A 20684-nucleotide genomic window follows, 5' to 3' on the forward strand; every position below is an offset into this window, starting at 1 on the left:
GAGGCTGCCCTCGAGGGTGCACCCCTCCCAGCTGTGGGGGCTGGAGCTTGCCTTATCCTGGGGCTGCTGGGTTCTTACTCTCTCTCTCCATGGTCAAAGACCTCCACCCTATCCACATGGGGGCTGAGGTCAAATCAGGTGTGTGGGGTCAGGACAACGATGGGAACCTTCCCTCTTCCTGATACCCCAGAAGCTGTCAGTGAAAGCCCAGCCCAGCCTGGCTGCCCCATTTAATTCTCATAATTAGCTGTCAGCTCATTAGCAGCTCATTAGAAGCCCTGGAAATGCAGTGACAGTAACAAATTCAGTGCAACCAGGCAGTCTGGAGATGTCCCCAGGGACCTGACCCAGGCTGGGCTTCCAGGGGGCTAGTGGGAATGAGCCCAGCCTCTGTGCCCATGTCTGAATCCTCAGAGTCTGAATCCTAGTCCTTGGATCCCATTAAAATGTCCTCCCCCCACCACCTGCCCATGGCCAGCCACTTTCCAACCCAGCACGCCCCCAGCTTCAGGACCCTCAGGGGTCCTCCCTCAGGCTCCTCTCCTGCGACAACCAGAGAGAAGGAGGTAGCCTGGCTCCAAGACAGGAAAGGGGACCCCAGAGCCTCCAGGGGGCCCCAGAGAGCCCAGACTCTCTGCCCAACACTGGGCCAAGCTGCAAGGTCCGAGTGCCCTCCTATCCACCCGCTGCGTCCTGCAGCATGCGCTCTCCAACTCTGTTTATCCCTCCAGCCTTTCTGTCTGTCTGTCTGTCTCAGTCTACCTCCATCTATTCAGCATTCGTTAGGCACCAACTGTTTGCCTATTCTGGGCTGAGTCTGAAGGAGTTACAAGGCTAGGTTCAAGTCCATGAGTAACGGGCTCATAACGTATCAGGGAAGGATGAGGAAACAGACATAATCCCATGAGATAAGGGCTGGATGGAGCAAAACTGAGGAAGCATCAGAAGAGGAGACCCCAGAATCCCAGGGATGGGGCCTGCAGGGGAGGCTTCCTGGAGGAGGCAACCTTTTGAAGGAGGAGCAGGAGTTTGCTGGTCTGTCTGTCCGTTCTTCCAATGACCACCTTTGTGCCTTCTCCTTCTGGCTGCAGCCCAGGCCCTCCCCTCCCCACAGCAGAGCCCCTCCATCTGGTGGTCTCTGGTCCAGCAAAAGCTCCAGGGGCAGAGGACAGAGATGGGACAGAGCCAGCCCCACAGAGACACCTAGAGCCTGGAGGAGAGAAGGAAGGACTTCTCCTATCCTGTGGATGGGATGAGGAGGTAGAGAACAGGAAATGGGCGCGGGAGGGGAAGGAGGGGAGAGGAAAGTCAGAAGGGAGGGGCTGCAGTCCTGAGGCGGCCCAGCATCCAGCAGGCCGGGTGACCTTGGGCAAGAGGCTGATCTCCCCTCTGTGCTCTGTGGGAGACGTGCAAGGTGGGGCCTCACCACGGCCTGGGATTCCTGATGTGGCCACCAAAGGTCAGAGCTCTGCAAGGGAGGCCGGGCCCCAGTCCTGAGCTCCCAGCTCCACCTTGGGGTGGCCATACATCTGCCACTGGGATCGATGGGAAGTCATTATCATCGCCACATGTTAATGACACCAATTAATTCCCCATCTGTGGGTCCCATGCAGGCTTCAGCTCTGAAGGTTAAAGGGAGGGGCCCTGGCTCACGGCGGCTTTTCCCCTGGATGACGGTCACAGGCCTGTTTGTGCGGCTTGTGTGTGCAAGCATGTGTATTCACTATCCTGGAGTTGCCTTGTGTATAAAGAGTATCTTCACCCTTTACTGGTATATGCCATGTGTGTACACATGTGTGCACTCTGTGTATGTGTGCATTGTGTGTATACAAAGTGTTTATGTGTACAAAGTGTAAATCTTGCGTATATGTGCAAATTACTATATATCTGTCCTATTTGTCTGCCTTATATGTGTACAAAATGCGTGCATATAAATTATGCCTCTATATTATCTTTGTACACAATGTAGGGCTTACATCTGTGTGCATTGTGTGTGCACAAACATTGTGTGTGTGAATCCTACGTCTATGAACCCTGAGGACACAGTATTTGCACTTTCTGTATCCATGCGGATTAGGTCTTGGTGTGAGGGTATACGTCCTGTGTCTACAAGCATCATGGTATAGGTGAGTGCAAAACACACCCAAGTGGATCTTTGCTTACTTGTACATGTGTGCCAACTGTGAGAAGCCTAGGCCAGCAGAGCTCTCCCTCTGCTGCATGGGTGTGGGGTGGGGAGCAGAGGCTCCTCTCTGCTGCTTTGGGGACTGGAGTTCTGTCTGTGAGCCCAGGGTTCCCAGGGTAGATCTTCTTGCACTGCAATATGACCTGATGCTGCCTGACCTTCACCTGGGTTTTGAAGGATGAGTAGGAGTTCACCAAGCAAACGGAGCAGTACAGAAGGGAAAGGGATTCCAGGCTAAATGTTCTAAGTGTGTTATACACATTCATATATTCTTCACAGCAACCATAGTAAGTGAGCACTATCATTATTCCCATTTTACAGATGAGGAAAATGGATCAAAGAGATGTTTAGTAGCTTGCCCAAAGACATATAGCTTGAAAGTCCTACAATCAGGATTTGTACACACACAATGAAATACACAATGCACATGTAGACAAGACACACAGTCATCAGCAAACAGGCATGCCAGGCACTCACTTATAAGACACCCGTGCACATGCCCATAGCCAAGCTGTCTCCGGGTCTCCCAGCTGTCCAGAGTGACCCAGCCCAGAGCTCTGGCTCAGCCCTGGCATGGGGGTCCAGCAGGAGGAGGGCAGTGATCATGAGATGAAGGGAGATCCGAGGGAGGTACCCGGGGGTGGAGGTGGCTGCCTGAGGGCCAGGCTGCCCCTGGCCTGCACCCTCAAGGCCAAGCTGTGGCCCAGCCACGTCCTCACTCCCAGAAGGCCTCAGATGGGCAGCCTGCCTAGCCCACCTGAGCCAGAAGGCCTGGCTCACTGCCCCTCCCCTGGGCGCCCTCTCTTCTTAATTAACAGAAAGCCGCTGTGCATACCAAAGAAGAAATGAGCACCTGTCAGTCATTGCTGGTGTTTGTGGGTTTCTCAGTCCCTCTTTAATTAACCCCTCTAGTTCTGAAGCCCCGCCTCCCCACCGTGGATGGGAGCCTGGCCCCTGGCCTCAAGGAGGCCAGTCTAGCTGGTCTTGTTTCCATGCTTAACAGTAACTTCCCATTCATCATAGGGTCAAACTGACCATGGCCCCAGGGAGGGCCCCAGCCACCTCAAGATGTCAGGCAGTCATATCAAGACATGAAACACACATGCCCCTTCACCTTCCGCTGCACATCCGGGAATTTATGGAAAGGAGCTAACGACACAGACAAGCAATGTGTAGAAGGAGGTCCATCCCAGAGCCGTTTGTCACAGCCAGACCTCATAAACAGTCTGTCCATCGGTGTGGGGTCGCTTGTCATGGGCGAATGGTACCACTCGGCAGCCACAAAATAACAGTGACATAAATCTGTTTGTTGACATGGAAAAATGTCCTTTATACACTGTTTTGGCAAAACAGTAGGTTACTAAAATGCATTTATAATATTCCATTTGCATAAACTCATATTCGTTGAGAGAGTGAGACAAAGAAAGAGGCTCAAGAGACGGCTATTTTGAAGTTACCAAAATGTTAACAGTTATTATCTCTTGGTGGTGAAATCTCAGGTGATTTTTTTTAACTTCCTTTTTTGCACTTCTCTGTGGTGTTTGAGTTTTTACAATAAATAAATATATATATACTATAATCAGATAATCCAGCGTGGTATGCTAACTTGATGGGGGGCATTGGCAGGAAGAGCTGCAGGGAGGCTGGCTCTGGGCACCTCGTGGGATCTCCTCACCTACGGGGGCCCTGGGAGGAACTTCTGGAGGGCAGGGGAGCTGAGCAGAAAACTGTGTCTTAATTTGGGAGGAAACAAGATTATCTGGAGAGGGAGGGCGGGAGCAGGCCAGCGGGGCCTTGCCTTTCTCTTCTTTCTCCTCCTCCTCCTCCCCCACCCACCCCCGCCCCCCCCCCCCCAGCCAGGGAGAGGGGCAGCTGGCCTGCGTGGGGGGGAAAGCCCTGGGGCTGGAGCTCGGCAGCCTAGGTTCCCTTCCTGTTGACCTCAATTTTTTAATTTGTAAAATTTTGAACTCCTAGTGCTTGGAGACTCCTTAGGGGCCGGGCCCCAGCAAGGCCCCAGAACCTAGGAAGATGCAGAGGCCCCCTGGACAGCTGAGGGGTCGGGTCAAGGGCTGGTCCACCTTGCTCTCGGGGACCATCAGTCATTGAGGCCGGAGATGCTGGGGCTTTAACCCCAGGGCCCAGCCGAAGGAGTATGGTGGGTGACTTACAAACCAACTGCTGTGTGTTCCTGCTTTTCCTAAACTCAAAGGACTGGAGGGAGACCCCAAACAGGGGCAGGTGTCTGCGCTCTCTGAATTTCTGACTCAGGACCCTTCAGCTTTAAGAACAACCAGCACCCCATAGCTCCAGCTGTGGCCAACGAAGCCAGGAAGAAATAGCCTGGGTCTGGGGGCCACCTGGTCCCCCAAGTCTGGGGTTGGGGCTGGCTTGGGGTGCCTGGAGCAGAGTTAAGGGGTAGCAGAAAAAAACGGCCGATTCAGGCCCGAGGCCTCAAAAGCTGAGTGTCTTCAACTCCCTGGTGCTTTCTCCAAGCAGGGCCGTAAGGGAGCAGCATAGGGCAACACTGGGCCAAAATTCTCCATTCCTGACGCCCAAGTACGGGGTCAGACCTCCAAGATGGGATCTCATAGGGGCAAATGCAACATCCTGAATTCAGGGTCAAAAAATCAGCTGTCAGACTGGAAGATGGAGGAGTCAAGGCGGCTCAGGTGAAAACCAGGGGACTGAAGGAAGACCGGAAACGCCACCCAGCGTGCTGTGACCACAGGCAGTCAGTGCCAGCACAAGCCCGGCCACCAGGAGTGGCTGGGAGGGACGTTCGTTTCTTCCCCCTGCTCAGCCACGGCCACAGCCATGGGCTCAGTTTCAGGGGCCATGTTTTGAGAGGGACTTTGACAGACTGGGTGTCCCGAGTGGAATGAACAGAGAGTGATGAGTGTGAGGACCATGAACTGGGATGAGGAGTGGAGGGTGTGGGGGAAGGAGTGGGGCCGTTTGTCCTGACACAAAGCTGGGGCCACCGCTGACGCTGTCAGATCTCTGTGAGGCTGTGGGGAGCAGAGGGGCGTCCACGGGGAAGTATAGCGGGTTAAAGAGCGTTCCCCCAAATTCATGTCCACCTGGAGCCTCAGAATGTGGCCATATTGGGAAATAAGGAGGGTCTTTGTAGGTGTAATTCAGGAAGGATCTTGAGATTAAATTATCCTGGATTTAGGGTGGACCCTAAATCCCATGACTGGGGTTCTTATAAGAAGAGAGGGCACGCAGAGACCAGGAGGAAAGCTGAGTGGAAGATGGAGGTAGAGACCGGAGTGATGAGGCTGCAAGTCGAGACACCAGGAGCCCCCAGAAGCTGGAAGAGGCAAGGAAGGATCTTCCTCGAGAGGCTTCAGAGAGAGCACAGCCCTGCAAACACCCCGATTTGGACTTCTGGCCTCCTGAACTATGTGACAATAAATTTCTGTTGTTTTCAGCTGCTGAGTTTGTGGGACTTTGTGATGGCAGCCCTGGGAATCTAACACAGGCAGAAAGGATGGGAGGAAGTTTTCAGAGCATGAAGTCTTTTCTAATAGAAGGAATCGCAGATGGAGCAGACTGTCCCGTGGAGGAGCCCCATTCTGGAAAGCAGGGGCCTTCACGGGTCTGCCAGCCCCCAGAAGCATCACTGGGTCACACTGGCTCCACTGCCACTGAGAAAAACCCTCTTCACAGGGGGGCTCATCCCAGCGACTGAAGCCCAGGTGGCGGGAAGTGGGGCCTGGAGCCCCTGGAAGAACACAGCTGCCACGAGCTGGTAAAACCTGAGCTGGTTCCCTCCTGGGGCACCTCCAGGAACTCCCATCTTGGAGCAGTGGGGCTGTGGCTGCAGCCTTGGGAGCCTGAAGGGTCATCCTCTCACCACCAGTCTGAGGGTGCAAGTGCTTTCCCGGGCTCTTAGCCACAAATCACACCCAGTTCCCACCCTTGTGCCTTCCTTCATCCCGGGCCTCCTTACCAACACCCAACCTGAAAGCTCTGAAGCGCTCCCACACGAACGCACACTTGCAGGGTTTGAGAACGCTGTCCTGTGGTTGTGGTTTTAATTAGCTGCTAGTCTTGCCTTTTAATCACAGACGACTATTAATTTAGCTTCATCATTATTGATTTAGTTGCCTGTTGGTTAACCCTACAACACGTAGTGACATGTGTTGGCAACACCAGGGTTTCCAGTGTCTAACTTCCCACCACTAGCATTGAAGGCAGGCATTCATGTTGGTTCAAATGTGAAACGTTTCCCTCCGATGCTGTCTCAGGGGTACATACCCCTCTCCCTCCCCCACTGCTGTACAGAAAGAAACTCATTATTGGTGATAACTCCTAGAATGTGTGTTACTTAAATTACTAGCAACGTACCATCAAGGTAAAGATAATAGAACTATTGGATGATTTTCAAGTTCACAGAGAAGTATTTTACAATGTGTTTAAGCTTATATTCATTAATAGTAAATATGTAGTTCATTCATGCTGCCAGCAACTTACTTATTTGTGAATTCTTTTTCCCTAGAAAGTGGAGCAGATCGGGGAGCCTTAGGGGGAATTCAGCTTGGAGAATGCAGCCTACTCCCTGGGCACTTGGCCACTGAGATTTCCAGACTTCCAACTGGACCCGTGCATCCCCTCGCTTCCTTCCGTCCTTCCTTCCAGAGCCAGCCAGCCATGGAATGTTCCAGAGAGGCCCCAGGGGAATGAGTGAGGTTGGAGCTGTGGCCAGCCCAGGCACCAATGAATGATACCCAGCAGGGGCAGGGCTCCTGGGAACAGGAATCTTGGCTGAGTCTTGGGAACCTGGGTCCTGGGCAGGAGGTGGCAGAGAGTGCATATGAGTTTTACGTGTCTCAGCACGTCACATGGGTAAGCTCAAACCTGTCCCCCGCAGCAGTGAGGGTCAGAGGTTGCACATGAGTATGTTCACATGTGTGTTGGGGGTGGAGCAGGGCTGTTATCCAGAACTGTCAGCCCAGCCAGGAGAATGCAGGAAGCTTGAGGCAGAGGTGGGCTCTCAGAGCTCTCCCTCCTGCTGTCTCCCCTGGGAGGTGCTTTCTTCATCAGCTATGATCCCTGGAAGTGGAGAAGCGTCAGCCATAATGCCTTGTCCCGCAGGCTTTGAGCCTGCATTTCTTTTAAATAAGCGAGATCACGTCTTCCGGCTCCCACATGGTGGCCCCTGCAGTCCCTGCAGCTCCCAGCACTCTGCCCCAGGGCGGAGCGGCTCCCACATGGTGGCCCCTGCAGTCCCTGCAGCTCCCAGCACTCTGCCCCAGGGCGGAGCGGCTCCCACATGGTGGCCCCTGCAGTCCCTGCAGCTCCCAGCACTCTGCCCCAGGGCGGAGCGGCTCCCACATGGTGGCCCCTGCAGTCCCTGCAGCTCCCAGCACTCTGCCCCAGGGCGGAGCGGCTCCTCCGTGGTGGAATCTGAAGCTGTTTTCCTAGTATCCCTTCTCTGCTCCTGGGTGTCCTTATCCTGCATAAGTTGGTCCATTCCTCAAAGCCTGTAACCTGACTGTGCCCTTTGTTACCTTGTAATAGCCTCCATTTTCCTTCAATCATGTCACAGCCAAAGCAAAAACTAGAAGCTAGAGATGCTGTCCTCATTAACCAGGAATGACCTCCTGAGTCGTGGGTTGCTGTGGTCATCCCATTGCCTAGGCGGGAGCACTGCTGAGCCCTCAATCTTCACTTTGGTTCCAATAGATTCCCCTCTAAAAACTGTCCAGTTAAAACACACCTCATTTTAAATCTGCTAACCCCTAAGGCAGTGATGGGGATCCCTACATGATTGAGAAAGGGTGTTCCGAGAAATCCAGGTCAGCTGAACGTCTCCTGCCAGCCCCTCCCTTCACCTCCTGCTGCTGCCCCATAGAGAAGGGGCAGGACACGTGCTGCGTGAGGAGCTACTGGAGCTGTGGGTGACTCAGCCATGGAGCCTGTGCCTGCCCTGGCCCCCACGTAGGATCCAGAATGTTCATCCACAGGGGACATCCTGAATGCAGAGACCCAAGAGACCACCCAGCACCCAGCTCCCAGCATCCCACTTCCAGCCGGACACCCTGCCTGGCTGCTGGTCCAGCGGGCACTGAGTAGTCAGAACACCCCTTTCTCCGAGCCTTGCTGTGCAGTGACAGGTGGAGTACACCCTAACCTTTGCACCCCTAAAGATGCCTTTTATTATTTCTTTTGTGGTTCTGTGTTTTGAAAGATTTGTCACCCAAAACCTTTAAGGATGAGTGTGGCGAGAGCCATTCATCATAGGCAGATATGCTCTTTCCATTACATTCCTTGACATTTAAAAATAGCCTGCAAATCCCATCACTTGCTTTGGGGCCCAGATAGGAAGCAGACCTGTTGTGTGTCAGGATTACCTGGGGAGCTCTGAGACCTGGGAGTGGGGCCACAGAAGGCCTGCAAGGTCTCTAAGGGGCCCTCCCACCCGTGTCCCTCTGTGCACTTCATCCCAGGTACGTGACGCTCCTTTCTGTATGCTCCACTCCCACCCCACATCCTACCTCACCTGCACCTCAGCAGTCCCTTGCCACCCATATCCGTCCACTACACGAGGCCGAGTCCAAATCGAGGGCTTCAGGAGGGGGCACCTGCAGCGAGGGACATGCCAGGACCCAAGGCCTGGGCTGCTCTGTCACCGCATGTCTGGGCGGGACACCTGGGATTCTCAGGCCTGGGTCTCATCACTTTGGGCACATGTGACTTGCTGGGCAGCCACTACCATGGTCCCTGGCTCCCCAGGAGCTGCACAGAAGCTGAGGAAGCAGAAGCCAAGAGATAAAAGTGAGGGGCAAGGACATCCGAGTTATGCTTCGGTGTCTAGGGTCGCATCTGAGCGTCTGCTTCCAGGCAGAGAGCAGCACGTGAATGAAGACACTCTTGGGAATTCTCAGGGAGGTTTGGGGAGGGAATCTTCTGAAAAAGACACAGATTCCTGATAGTAATGTTGGGGGAGGGCTCAGAGCCATTTAATTTAGGGGAGGTGTTCAAGTGTCCCTCAGGCTGGGGAGGCTTGGGGACATTCGCTTACACAGGCACAGAGACACCTCATGCTCACCCTGTTTGGTCAGGTCCCAGGTTGCCAAGCCTCTCCTGGTCCTCAGCGTCATGCCCGCAGCAGCTAGGCCCCTAATGCATTCTGGGGCAAGCAGGCCGGAAATGCAGTTTGTGCCTCCTCCCCTCTCACTAGAGCTCAGTGGATAACTGGAAAGACAGACCCTTAGGGAAAGTGAGTCTGTCTTCCTGGGTAACTTCAGTGCCCCATGCCTCAGACGCAACCCAGGCACACTCTCTGTCTCCCTGCTGGCATCATGCTGGGACAGGGCTCTTTCGTGGTCACTGAGAGTCCACCACAAGGACATCAATAGGAAAATAAACATGCTTCTGGATGTGTCGTCATTAAAGGCTGTCCCAGTAAACACAAACCACACTGCCCACGAGTCTTGCTAACAGGAACACGAGGGGCCCCAGTGACAGGGCCCAGTGTCCAGAGGACTGGGGGTGGCAGGCCACACTTGGAGGCCTGGGTTCATTTTCAAAAAAGATTCAGACAAACTAGAATGAAGGGCCAGGAAACACATCATCTGAGGAGAAGCCCAAGAGAAGTGGGGATGTTTAGACTAGAGAAGGTACACAGGGCCGTGGGGATCACCTTCAATTCCCGAGGGCCATTATGTGACAGAAGAGTAGACTTTAAATAGTTCCAGAGAGGCCAGTAAGGAGCAGGTGTCGGCTAATATGAAGACTTTTCTAGCACTGTGTGTTTCCAAAGTGGACTTATCTGCCTTGGGTGGTAAGGAGCCCCCCCATCCAAGGGAGTGTGTCATCAGAGGCTGTGGGTGGGGACCCTGCACTGCGGGAGAGTTGGGCTGAAGGAAGAGGGCAGACAGTCCATGATTCTGCAAATTTGGTCTTCAGGAAAGTATCTGGTCCACCATTTTCCGATTTAGTGCTGATAGGAGGCTGTAGGATTATGATTTAGCTATTGAGGGCTTGTCGCCTGTCACTAATCAGACTCGATTAATGAAGCTCTAAGGAGATGTGCCCACTTCTCCTATGAATACTTCTCCAAACGGGATTCATGTCATCTCACTCCATTCTCATCCTGTTTTGGCCACAGTACAGTCACTGCCCAGTCCTTGAGCGAGCAAGACACAGCTGCTGTTTCATCAAGATGGTGTCTTGATACCTGAGTTTCTCTGAGACCCTGGGTTCTGTGAGCTCTGCCCAGAGTCCAGAAGCCCTTGAGTACAATCTCGCTATTAACCCTGGATCTCTCTTCACATCCTTTCCCCCTTCTAGGCCACTTTTCCCTTCTCTCCATCCACTTGGATCCACAGCCTTTAAGTCCGTCACCAGCAGTCATCTTCACTTCAAGGTCTGACAGCACCTCAACTTAGTATGACCAGGTGGAGCTCTTCATTCCACTGTCAACCCCCAACTTGGTCTTCTTCAGTGAGTCATCACCATCAGTCTGGTTACTGAAGCCAAAAGTCATTCTTGGTCCCCCTGCCCCCACTTTCCTTCACACTTCACATCTAATCCATCATTGGATCCTATCAATTCTATCTCCAAAACACATTTCATATCCACCCCCTTCTCTCCATCTTCTCTGCCACCATCTTACTCAATGTCCTCCAATCACTCTCCCTGCTTCTCCTCTTGCTCCACATCGAGTCATTCGTTACACAGAAGACAGGGTGATCCTTTAATCAGATGTCATTCCCCAGCTGAAAACCTGTCAATGGTTTCCCATTGTGTTTAGAATAAATGGGTTCCTTCCTGTGTTCCCCAAGGTCCTGCAGGTCCTGGCCCCTGCCTCTGCCCCTCCCATCATCCTGGCCTTTGGACCAAGCCTGGAATCCACCCAACCATTTCCCTGTTCCCTCTGCCTAAAACGTTCCTCTCGTCAGCTTCCTCAAAAGGCTCTCCAGGAAGGGTCCTACCCGTTATTCTCTACTATAGCACTGATGGATTTCCTCCCTAGCTCTGATCACAGTACTTAATTATCTTATGTATTCGTATAGATTGTGGCCATCTGTCCCCTCCCCCCAAGACTACAAGCTCCTTAAGGGCAATGACTTTGAAAGTCTTTTGCATTATTTCAAGTTCAGTGCCTGGCACACTGTAAATGGTCGATAAATATTTCTTGAATGAATGACTGAGTCCCTCAATTCAATTCTACTTAGTGAACATTCTTTGGGCAACTCCTGGTCCTTCGTGCTGAGCCGCAGAGTGTGGTTCTGTTCACCCTGGAGGAGAAAGGAGCCTTCGGCAGCGGGCAGACTGCTGTCCCCCTCCAGGCACGTAGAGTGTACTGCAGGCAAGACAGCTGACACGACAAAGCTTTCCGGTCAGGGACTGGTACAGAAACACCAGTGAGCAGAAGGTTGGTATGAAACTGAAGTGGTTGAACCACCAAGGTCTCACGAATAAGTTCTCTCCTGATGGGGGAAGGGTAACTGCCTCTGGAGGGAAAACAACTCTCGAAAAAGAAATTACCCATTTCGATGGGCCGTGGGAGCTTTCCCACCAGAAACCTTTTCTTCCAAGGTTCCAAAACAGCAATGGGGATCCACCTAAGAACTCCCTCTCTTCTCCCAGAACCAAGACGGAGGCAGCAGACTGAGAGACAGACAGCCTGGGGCAGAGGCGCCATCCTTGGCTGCTGGGTTTCCCTCCAGAGCCGCAGTTGCCCCGTCCTGCACCATAGAATGGGCCTGTGCTCCTTGGACCAGGGCGCTGGTATGACCAGGAAAAAACCTCACTCCACCTCACATTATCTCAGAGCAGCAAGCAATGACAAAGCTGGAGGCGTGCACGAGAGGTGAGGCGGAGAGGCGCTCTAGCAGCTGACCTGGCCTCCGTGTTTTCCACTGTGCAGCTCCCCAAGCTAACTGATGAAGAAATATGGGAAATGGAAACATTATACTGATTCTTAACCCCCAGCTGCCCTGCAACAGGAATTATGGCGCTTTGCTCCTGGTCAGCATCAATCTGTCGTGTCTGCAGACGGGGCTGTCCATGGGAATCCTGAGGAGGCAATGCAGCGTCTTTTCTCTCTTCAGGCAAAACATATTCAAAGGCTTCTAAAGACACTCCTGACCACGACCACTTAAAGCCTCCAGAATTTATTTTTATCTTGCAACGTCCTTCAGAATTCAGCTCTCCCTGGTATGGTGTGGTTGAGTCTTATTCAAATTTGCCAACACACAAGATAATCCCACTCCGTTTGAAACCTCAAGCCCCAAACTTGCCCGAATTACCACTCTGGGCTTTTGCTGGGAGACAGACGTATTCATGAGCCACTTGCCTTTTGGAACTCTGAGATCAAACTTTATAGCCGTCTCAGGCCCAAACTACCAACGCTTGAGAGGCCTGTAGTGCAACAGTGACACACGTGAGCCCGCTGGCTGGGTTCAAATCCTGGTTGTGCTATTTCTTAGTTGGGTGATCTTGGACAGGTTTCTCAACCTCTCTGTGTCTTAATTTATTCCTCAGTAGAGATAACAGTATCAACTTCATAGGTTGTTTTAAGGATTAAAAGAATACATGTAAAGTGCTTAGAATGGTGTCTGCTTATAATCAACGTTCTGTAAGTATTCCTGTTATTATTACACGGTGACCCTGAAGACGGCTTCAGTTAAAAGACAGAGATCCTTTCCACTGATACAGCTCCAAGTCCAGCTTACAAGAGGACTTCGACTTCCAGTAAACTCAGCGTAAACCAAGGCCAGGACCAGGGAATATTGGTTGCCACCTCCGCACAAGGGCTTCTTCCTCAGGGTCCGGGGGGTGGGGGGGGGGCGGGCGGTGTCAGTCTTTCTCCATCTTCCATCTGCCTCCTCCTGGGTCAGACTAGAGATGCTGACCTTGCCATTGCCCCGGGGATGGAGAGGACTTTCTGTGATGATAAAAGTCTTTCCTAAACAACAGCTTGGTGTCAGGATCTTGTCTGCAGCGCCCGATGGGGGTGAGAGGGTCAAAGAGTGGGTCTCAGTCCCCCAAGGACAGGGAGATTTATGTAACTTCTGGATCAATGCCAAGGATATGTGTGGTGCAAAGATGCCGCAGAATCCAGTTAGGAGAAGTCTCTACTGGGGGAGGGGCCTGCACTGCCTCTGTGGCCCTGTCCTCTGGGCCAGGTCAGGAACCACTAGATCTTCATCCTGTGTCCACTGGGTCCAGCTAAGATGGCTGGGATAACACCAGGCAACGGAAACAGGAAGTCTCTATGAGGACCAGCGTGACACTGCAATGGCTCCATTAATCTTCCCAAAGTTCCACTGTCACTTGTGTGTTGCTGCTTGAAGCGAGGCCACTGGGGCAGTGGTGGGAACCCCCATCCCTCCTGCTGAGTGCCACTCCAGCTAATTTAGGGAAACGTGGAGAACTGACAGAGAGTGAACAGAGTTGAGTTGATGATACCAGCAACTGAGGAAGGCAGCCACAAAAACGCAGGACCGACACCGAACATGGCCTTCCTTTGAAGAACAAAGGCAGAGAAAATTGGCTCACCAATGCGAATTAAGTGATAACAATGTACTGAACGGAAATCAAAATCAATTCTAAGCCAGCTCACTCAGAAAAATACAGGATCCTGACGAGTAAAATCGAGCCATGTGAGACCTTTGAATAGTGGAAATTTTACTTAAAAATGCTTTGTAAAGTGATTTCAGTGCTTGTAGAGTTGAAACAGACGCAAAGCCCAGGGAGATGTCTTGTCTTCAGGTTGCCTGCGCCTCCTGGCGTCGTAGGTCCCTGGAAGTCTCTGCGAGCCTGCAAGTCCACAGCCGGAGCCAGCAGGGTGGCTCCCAGCCCAGGCCCGAGTCCTCTCAGCTGGTACCAAGTCAAGTGTGGCTTCCTTTCGGCTCCCAAAGGCCAGGGTTGGAATTTAAGACCTAAATGCAAAACTTCTGGGTCTAGATAATTTCAGATTCACTGATCTTGCTTGGTCTAGGTTCCAACCCCAGGGACATCTCATCTGTCACCCCCCCAACCCCTCCCCCAGACCCCTAGTGACCACCCAGGTGCATCCGTCTGTTTCAGGAAGAACTCACTTAGGTTTTCGGCTCTTCACTTGGCTGTGATTTGGTAGGAGCTTGGCAACCACAGACCAAACTTCCCCAGGTCAGGAACCATGCAGAACTGATGAGGAAAGGGTCTGGGTCACTCTGGGTCCCAGGAGAAGACAGACACTCAAACAGAGTAGCTGAGAGTTTAATGAAGAGGCTATTTACAAAGGTACTGAGAGAGTGTAGGGAAACCACAAAGGAAGACACTGACCCCCAGGGCAAGAGCTTCTGGTCTTGACTAAGGGCGCAAGGAACACAGCTGTGAGGGAGGGCCGCCTGTGGAAGGAGAGTGCGAGAATTCCCACAGCTCAGCACGGAAGGTGCTGGGGGAATCAATGACGGGACCTCGCTCTCCCACCCTCTGACTGCCTGCTGGTGCTTCCTGCTGACAGAATCCCAACAGATCCAGAGGCCACGGGAGCCTGCTAATATAGTCCCTAAAGATGAGCCTTTCTGGGCTGAGAGGGCAGAGCAGGGCAGAGTGGTATAATCTGGAGGGGCAGATGGAAAATATCTGGCCCAGGGTCATTTCCCAGAGGCCACAGCTTCTTGGTCTCCAGCCAAGCGCAGCCATTATAGGACACAACTTGCCTGGCCAATTTCAAAGCTCTGCTTACTGCTGGGAATGCATGTTTGAACAAAGCCTTTATTCTATTCCAACAGCAGGGCTGGAATTTAAAAAGCTTCATTTTCAAGACTGGCTGCTTTTGATCTGTCTAACCGGGAACTTACATTTTAGAGTCAAATAGAATTATTTAAACAAAGCATTTCAATGATAAGCACAAAATGTTTTCATTTTTTTCTCCTGTCCCCTCCCAACACCACATAACATTCCTACTCAAAATGTAAGGACTATTCTGTGGCCAACTCTCAAAATCACAGCCTCTCTCAGCTTCCATTTCCCGGGTCTTTGTTTCTTCAGCCCACGTCTTGTCGGGGTTGCTTGTGTATGACTCAGGAGCGGCCAGTGCTACCTCCGACGTCCTGGAACGACGGCTCGGAGCAGCGCCCCTCTTCTGATTCTGCTTCCGGGTTAGCAGAACCACGTGTGGTCATCCAGTCAGTGTTTTTTATTAATTATACTTTGTTTTCTTTTTGCTCCCCCGACTCCCAACCCATTTTCCTCTCTTCTCTGATGTCATCTTCTGTTCTCCCCAGCCCCAAGCCTGCATTTGTCTCTCTTGTCACATTCCTCCCGCCTTGACTTGTCTGTTATCCAAGTCGCAGTGTTGATCAGCACTTGGATTCCTTGGAAATTACACCTGCTCTGCACTGTCCCAGATGGAGTGCGTCCCTCTGGGTCACAGCAAAGCCCAGGCCTCCATGCTGCAGGGCAGAGGACGTGTCAGTGATTGTCATCGGGGCTTCGAGTTAGCTTCTCAGTCACTAAAAACCGGTCTGAAACACCAAGAGCTACTTTTTTCACAGCCATGAAGGCAAACGGAGAAGGCAAGGCCATATGGTGCCAGATATTAAAGAGGCACAAGAGCTGGGACACAGCTCAGACACGGCCTGGCCCAAGTGTGCTCCATACAAACAAATAACAAATAAAAATAACAGGAGAGTTCCCTTTAGAAAGAGTGAGCTGTATCTATCAAAATGATTCTACATAAATGAAATGAAAGTGTAGGTGGAGAAGAGCAAGCCGCACGCACCTTGTGGTGTGGAGGATGGTTGGCCTGGCCTGGTACTGTGGTGGCAAGAGGTGCAGACACACTAAAAAGTTATAAAGTGACTTCATCTTCCAGTTCGTGCTTAGTCCTGGACCTTCACTCAAGGTGACTCAGCAGAATCGCTAATTTAAGACCAAAGATAAATGTGGGGAGAAATTTGGATAGTATTCAACTTAACAACAGAGTTCTCCAACACATGATACAGAAGACCGTCTTACTAGGAAAGTAAGAGCATTTTGAACAGAGCGAATACTCCATTTTCAGGCCCAAGGGATGGACAGAATCAAAGCCAGTGTCTCGGCTGGCTTTTTTGCAAGGAGACCAAAGCCAGCTCTCGCCTTTGTCTCCAGGAGCTCCACTAGGAAGGGAAATCTCCCCTTAGCTACTGAGGCCCAGCTTCTCAGCAGGTGCCCAGAATCTGCTCCTCAAAGACTGGAGAGAAGCTTAAAGCTCCGGAGATGGTTTACAGGCTCCTGATAGGACTGGAAGTAATAATCAGGAAGGGAGAAAGACCTTGAAGAAGCTACATCAACTCCAGTTTTAAAATTAAGTCCAGACAATTTAAACTAGACACGCTATGGCTGGCAGACTCCCCCAGGGGAAGCACACCGAAGGCGCAAAGAAATTGAGCGCAGAACTACTCAGCCAGGGGCAACACAAGTCAGCGCTGTCTTTGACCCGCTCAGAGGCACAACAGCGTCTTCCAAATTAATCCCAAGAAGCACATCTACTACCTGTAGCCACAGAGTGAATTTACATGCAAAGGGCACATGCTCAGCTGGCCAGGTGCGGGTCATCTTGGAGGCGTAAGTGACAATCCCATGGGGGAGTAGAATGAAACTAGGTTACCACTTCAGAAAGGTAAAAGCCAATGCAAATTGTTTCTTTAGAATTCTTTTGGAAGGCCAAGCGAAGGATCTGTTCACCCCGTTTGACTTCGAAGGGCAAAATTACATGCCCAGGTGGAAGGAGATACCTACAATACTAAGAGTAATGCAGTATTTTCCCCGTATCCAAATCACGCCCTTCCCAAAGACGTGCCTGCCTTCCAGCAGCAGGCCAAGCTCATAATTTGCATAAGGGCTTAGAGGACCTCATTATAGTCACCTCTTGTTAACATAAAAATTACCGTGCATGGGTAACATCTGTTTTTTATTGATTTAATCAATACATTGGGAATTTAGCAGCAAGTTAATGGCAAGCAGTTACAAAATCTCCTATTTTTCTAGGTTTAAAATAAGCTGTCTTAAAGAATCTACAGCAACCTACAATCACAAGAACACACGTGAATGGCTGAGGCACTTCTGCTGTTACACCTACGACAAGTTTATTAATAATTTTCTGACAGAGCCTTCTAGCGCAAAGTGCACATAATTATTTGGGACCTCCGTTACCACACGTGGCTCTCATTTTCCCCTATAAATAACTGTGCCTGAATATAAGAATTTGAAGTAAAACCGAGCAAGTATGCCCACAGCCTTGCTCTGAGGACATGTGCTCCTCTCAAACAGCTCTCAGAAACGTCTCGAGCCGATTTCAGCCGCAGCCCGCCGTCAAGCCTGTTGGCGGCTGTCCTTTAGCAACAGGCTGCTTTGGAGATAACTGGCTTCAACCGAAAACTGGTGCAAACACACGGCAGGGCTCAGGACAGAAAAGGCTGAGAGCTCGGCACGGTACTGTCCTGTTCCCCTCCTATCCCCTCACTTTAGCACTAGAAAGAGCAGCTCTGCTTTACTATTCAGCGTTGTACTACGCAGCGTTAGAGGGGACCTCAGAGTTTCTTCTTGGTTCTAGGCAGGGCAGTGGATTTGGCAGCGGCTTTGGTTGCTGTTCCTTGGCTTGAAGTCACAGGTTGTTTCTCTGGTTCTCCCTTGAGTCCACCTGGAAGGAGTCTGCTACATGTGTAACTTAAATTGCTGACGTCCAAGTCGTCCATATTTCCCTTCTTACAGGTCACAGGAGATGCAGTGGACTAGAAATAAAAGAAAACGTCTGGGTTAATTTTCAAACACAAGGCAATGTACATTAACGCAAAGAAGAAGGGACTACAAAGTTGCCCAGGATCCGCAAATTGGAGCCCTCTCCAGATGTGAGAGAGAATCTAATCACATTGTGAAATTGTTATTGAACACCAAAGAAAGTTCCTTTGGCACCTTCAAGAAAACTGAATTGTTTAGTGTTTGGCATAGAGGAAACTACAGGCACAATTTCAAATCCGCTGCCAAGCAAAATGAAAGTAAATGTCTGGTCACATTTGCATAGGGAAGTCCACCTGGACGTAACTGCACTCACGGCCTCTGTGCAGACTTCTAGACAAGCTTTGATATTGGTATGGACACCCTGACAAGCACATCAGGACTGTTCTTTCTAACCCGGCATAAAGTTGCTGCATACGGCACACCCCTCACCTTCCCGCCATTCTCTGCACTGAATCTAGGGGTTGCCTCCTGACACCAGTCACACCACTCGGGCAGGTCTGCAGGCCTCTTTGAGTCGTGATGCCTCACTGTTAAATGGGGAAAACAGTATTTGCAGATTTACCACATGGCTTTATTATGAGAATGAACTAAGGTGGTAGCCGTGAAAGCACTTCATGAGCTTTAAAGCACAAAACCAGTAGGGGCTGGTCTGATGGTGTAACGGTTACATTCGCGTGCTCCGCTTTGGCGGCCCGGGGTTTGCAGGTTCCGATCCCAGGCACAGACCCAGCACCACTTGTCAAGCCATGCTGTGGCGGCGTCCCACATAAAACAGAGGAAGATTGGCACAGATGTTAGCTCAGGGTCAATCTTACTCACAAAGAAAAAAAAGGATACGAAACCAGTAGAAGGGATTTTAATACACAACTGTATTTTCTCAGGTCACCTCACTCCACAGTAACGGGTCTCTGCTGTCATGAGGGAAGCAGAGTCCATTCTGACCCTAGACCCATTTTAAAAGTGATTACTTCTCACTAAATGAAGCTGAGCATAGAGTTCTAAAAGCGCAGAGAACATCTCAGGAGACTGAAACAAGCAGGATGGGGGAATACATACAGCACGCTCTCATTCACAGAATGATCTGGGAAGGGCTCATACGTTTAACACTCTGGTTAACTGAAAGTTAGTGTACATATGAGATAATAATCTGGTCAACAATTTTCAAATGATGTGAAAAGATCCCACGTAACACGAAACAAATAAACTTGGTGTTTCTTTGTCCACTCCGGCTCTTGTGATACGAGTGACCATGTTTATATGCAGTAGGAGGCACTTAATATATATCTGTTCAATGAATAAATGACCTCCCCAGGCTGCAGCAAAACTTCAGGTCACTTACGATTTTTGGTAGCTGTATTTCAAGAAAGAGAAAATTTGCCTGATGTTTGCTTACTGTAGACAGCCCTTAAATATGTGTGTCTTCAGAACATCACTGATATATAACTTTATAACAGTGGATGCTAATGCTTGAGCTGGTAATTTTGTGCACTGAAAAATTAATCTGTATCAATTTGGAAATGTAAAAAAGTCCTTTCTCTGGGGCTGGCCCCGCGGCTGAGTGGTTAAGTTCGCGCTCTCCGCTGCAGGCGGCCCAGTGTTTTGTTGGTTCGAATCCTGGGCGCGGACATGGCACTGCTCATCAAACCATGCTGAGGCAGCGTCCCACATGCCACAACTAGAAGGATCCACAACGAAGAATATATAACTATGTACCGGAGGGGCTTTGGGGAGAAAAAGGAAAAAATAAGATCTTTAAAAAAAAAAAAAAGTCCTTTCTCTATAGATTTTTTTCCCAAGAAAACTTCTGGGCTGCTTCTCTGTTTATTCTTTCAAGAAACAGAGAATACTTAAAATGTGTTAGCATTCAGTATTATAGTTTGTATCGTCTCAGTGAAAACGCCTCACATCCAGCACTAGGGTGACGCACCACACCGCCGATGCTCTAGTATCTGGCTGGAGATATGCTGCCTTGTTTAGTACAGTACTGGTCCCAAAGACGTGAGATCTGTCTTGGAAATTTCAATTCATAAAAATTTAATTCATTTGGCATACAAATCCTATTAAAGGTGAATCTAAGTGTAACCCTCTCTTTTGACATTTCCACCTCTTGAGTTATCATCCAAGTAGCTGAGGAGACGTTTTGCAACACGTCCACTACAACTGACATTCTGTAGACTGGGAACAGAGACTCAGGAATGAGTCATTCTCTTTTTAATGTGTTCATATTCATATCTGATTTAATGTTTCCATTCTTCTTCACTGTTCCATTTGTTAATTAAGGTACTGAAGTCATTAACGTGGACTCCGAAGTTGCAGTCACCAAGAGGAAATACTCAGAAACATTCTCTATGGGCAGCATTAGTGATGTAGATATTTTTTCTTTTTTTCCAAAAACACTTGAGTCTCTGGAATTTTCTTCTTGAATAAGATACTTAACGATAATTCTCAGAATTTTCTGGCAAAGTGGAAGGAAAGGAAACTAAACCAAATGTTTGGTTGCTTCAGTGTAGAAACATGGGATTTCTCAGTTTCATTCTAGAGCAAGATGAGAAAATGATATTCCTCAGCCACACTTGTTTCTTTATTTCTATATAATTTTAGTGATTTATTTTTTAAGTAGTTGTTATATCTCCATGACTTAATATTCAGTGTGCAAAATCTCCTCCCTGCCTCCTAGTTAACTCAGCTCTGCCTCCTTCAAAGACAACCAATGTTATCACAGTACAAATTTCCAGAGATTTTATGTATTTTCAAGCAAACATCAGGTGGAATC

The 20684-nt window shown here is 50.2% G+C and overlaps 1 protein-coding gene across 18 annotated transcripts in view; it reads right to left on the reverse strand.

The window, feature by feature from the left end:
• Nucleotides 1–17067: 17067 nt before the first annotated feature.
• The window catches only part of STK33 (serine/threonine kinase 33), a 121320-nt gene continuing 117703 nt past the window's right edge, over nucleotides 17068–20684 (reverse strand). For all 18 annotated transcript variants that reach the window (XM_008514144.2, XM_008514166.2, XM_070624296.1 and 15 more), the window contains one exon: nucleotides 17068–17904. In XM_008514144.2, coding sequence (XP_008512366.2) covers nucleotides 17704–17904 — 201 coding nt within the window. In that variant the 3' untranslated portion in view covers nucleotides 17068–17703. The remainder of the gene's footprint in view (nucleotides 17905–20684) is intronic.

The sequence above is a fragment of the Equus przewalskii genome, chromosome 6 (genome assembly GCF_037783145.1).
Source record: "Equus przewalskii isolate Varuska chromosome 6, EquPr2, whole genome shotgun sequence".
Classification (NCBI taxonomy): Eukaryota; Metazoa; Chordata; class Mammalia; order Perissodactyla; family Equidae; genus Equus; species Equus przewalskii.